General features: G+C 52.8%; 1 protein-coding gene across 1 annotated transcript in view; it reads left to right on the top strand.

The window, feature by feature from the left end:
* Nucleotides 1–1531: 1531 nt before the first annotated feature.
* LOC102380290 (hepatocyte nuclear factor 6-like) overlaps nt 1532–1733 on the top strand; it is an 8434-nt gene continuing 8232 nt past the window's right edge. Inside the window, exon 1 of the mRNA XM_006036672.1 lies at nt 1532–1693. Within this exon, the coding sequence (XP_006036734.1) occupies nt 1532–1693 (162 nt within the window). The remainder of the gene's footprint in view (nt 1694–1733) is intronic.

Below are 1733 nucleotides of genomic sequence, written 5' to 3'. Positions count from 1 at the left end.
TGCTGTCGGTATACCATTGGTATACCTATATTGGGTATGTCTATGATTTATATCTCATTGGATAGACATAATATCTATAATTCTATAACTAATAGGGATATCATTGAATATAGGCAAGTCATTGGATATACCTACATTATCTCCATCTATATCTCACTGGATATATATTATATATATAACAGGTATAACACTTGATATAGGTATATCATTGGATATGTCTATTTTCTAGATCTCATTGGATAGACCTATATTATCTATATTTAATAGGGATATCATTTGGATGTAGGTATGTTATCCATACCTATAGCTCGTCTGAGTGAGTGTTTATGAAATGCCCGTGGCTTTGTATAGATGTTTCCTCTCTGCTGGCACCGATCTCACTTCACTGGGTCTTTATAGGTTAATCTATAGAGAGACTGTATAGAGATTGATTTGTGGTCTCCTGCAGAAGGAAGGGGAAGATTGTAAACAGTCTAGGGAGGAGATGCAGTCGGCTGGACTGGGCTGTGCTGCTGCTGTTGGACGTACTGGAAAGCCGCGGTGATGGGCAGATGCAGGGAATGAGGTACTGAGGGAGCAGGTATAAGGGGGTCCAGAGTTCCCTGGCTCACAACATAAGAGCATGCTGCAAAATCAATGTAATCTGGATCCCCTTCCCTTCAAAACCCCCAGCCCTCCCACGTGAGACCCCCACACCAGCCCCCTGGGCACTGGGGCCGAAGGGGTTACAGGAGGTTGGCAGCTGCTCACACATCTGTCAGGCAAGCGGTGGGTTTGCTTGGGCAATCGATGCACAGATCTGCTGGCTGGAGCTGGGGGGCGAGAGCGTGGGAGGGCGTTTGTGCGTGCAGGAGACACAAAGATGATAGCACTGAGCAAGGAAACCCTGAGCTGGGTCCCAGCCTTTCAGCTTCCTTAGGTTGTGGGTAGCAGCCGGTTCCTGAAGCCCAGTGGCTGCCAGGTGCAGCTCCCCGTCCTAGGCAAGGGACTCTCTGAAGACTTCAGGCAGCACCAGCCTTTGCATCGCGATTGATTTGTCTGTTGTCTATGTGTTTTCTAGGCTCTCCGCCTTGCAAGCATGTCTAGGGGCTCCCACTGCCAGCACTAGGTAAGCTGCATTCTGCCTCCACTTTCTCTCTGGTTTGGGGGGCTAAGAGAAGGGCACTGATCTACCCAAGCTAGACTCCATCTCCTCCCCCCAAGCCACTTGGGGGGAAATGTCCCCGATTCCAGATAAACAGGTTGTTCAGGGGCTTGGGGTGGTACAGTGAGGTTGCCTCTCCTCAGGGTTGGCATTTTGCGCGCTGTCTGTTTTGGTCTCCCCTCCCCAAAGAGCTGGGTGGGTGGCTTTGCCAGTCCACAGCCCCACTGCTGCTAGATGTCTCCCCTCTTTTCCCCTCCCCACTGGTTCAAGGCAAAGAGACGTCCCCTCCCAGCCCCTGACAACCCTGTTGGCCCTTCCCCGCGCTCAAGAGGCCAGAGATTAATGACCGCCCAAGCGAATAAAGAGAGGATGCGCTAGCCCGGAGCCATGAATGTCCAGCTGGGCTTGGAGAACACCGGGGACCTGTCGGCCCAGGAGCAGGAACTCATGCAGAGTCAAGGCCGAGCCCTGCATGCCGCGCTCCCCAGGCCCTCGCTGGTGGCCTCAGTGCTGGAGGGCAGCGAGTACCACCGGGCTGAGCACCCCCTGGCCTCCTCGCTGCACCCCGGGCTGGGCTTTGGGGGTGACT

This window comes from Alligator sinensis, unplaced genomic scaffold, assembly GCF_000455745.1.
Source record: "Alligator sinensis unplaced genomic scaffold, ASM45574v1 scaffold838_1, whole genome shotgun sequence".
Classification (NCBI taxonomy): Eukaryota; Metazoa; Chordata; order Crocodylia; family Alligatoridae; genus Alligator; species Alligator sinensis.
This window is presented reverse-complemented; position numbering and strand designations above follow the sequence as displayed.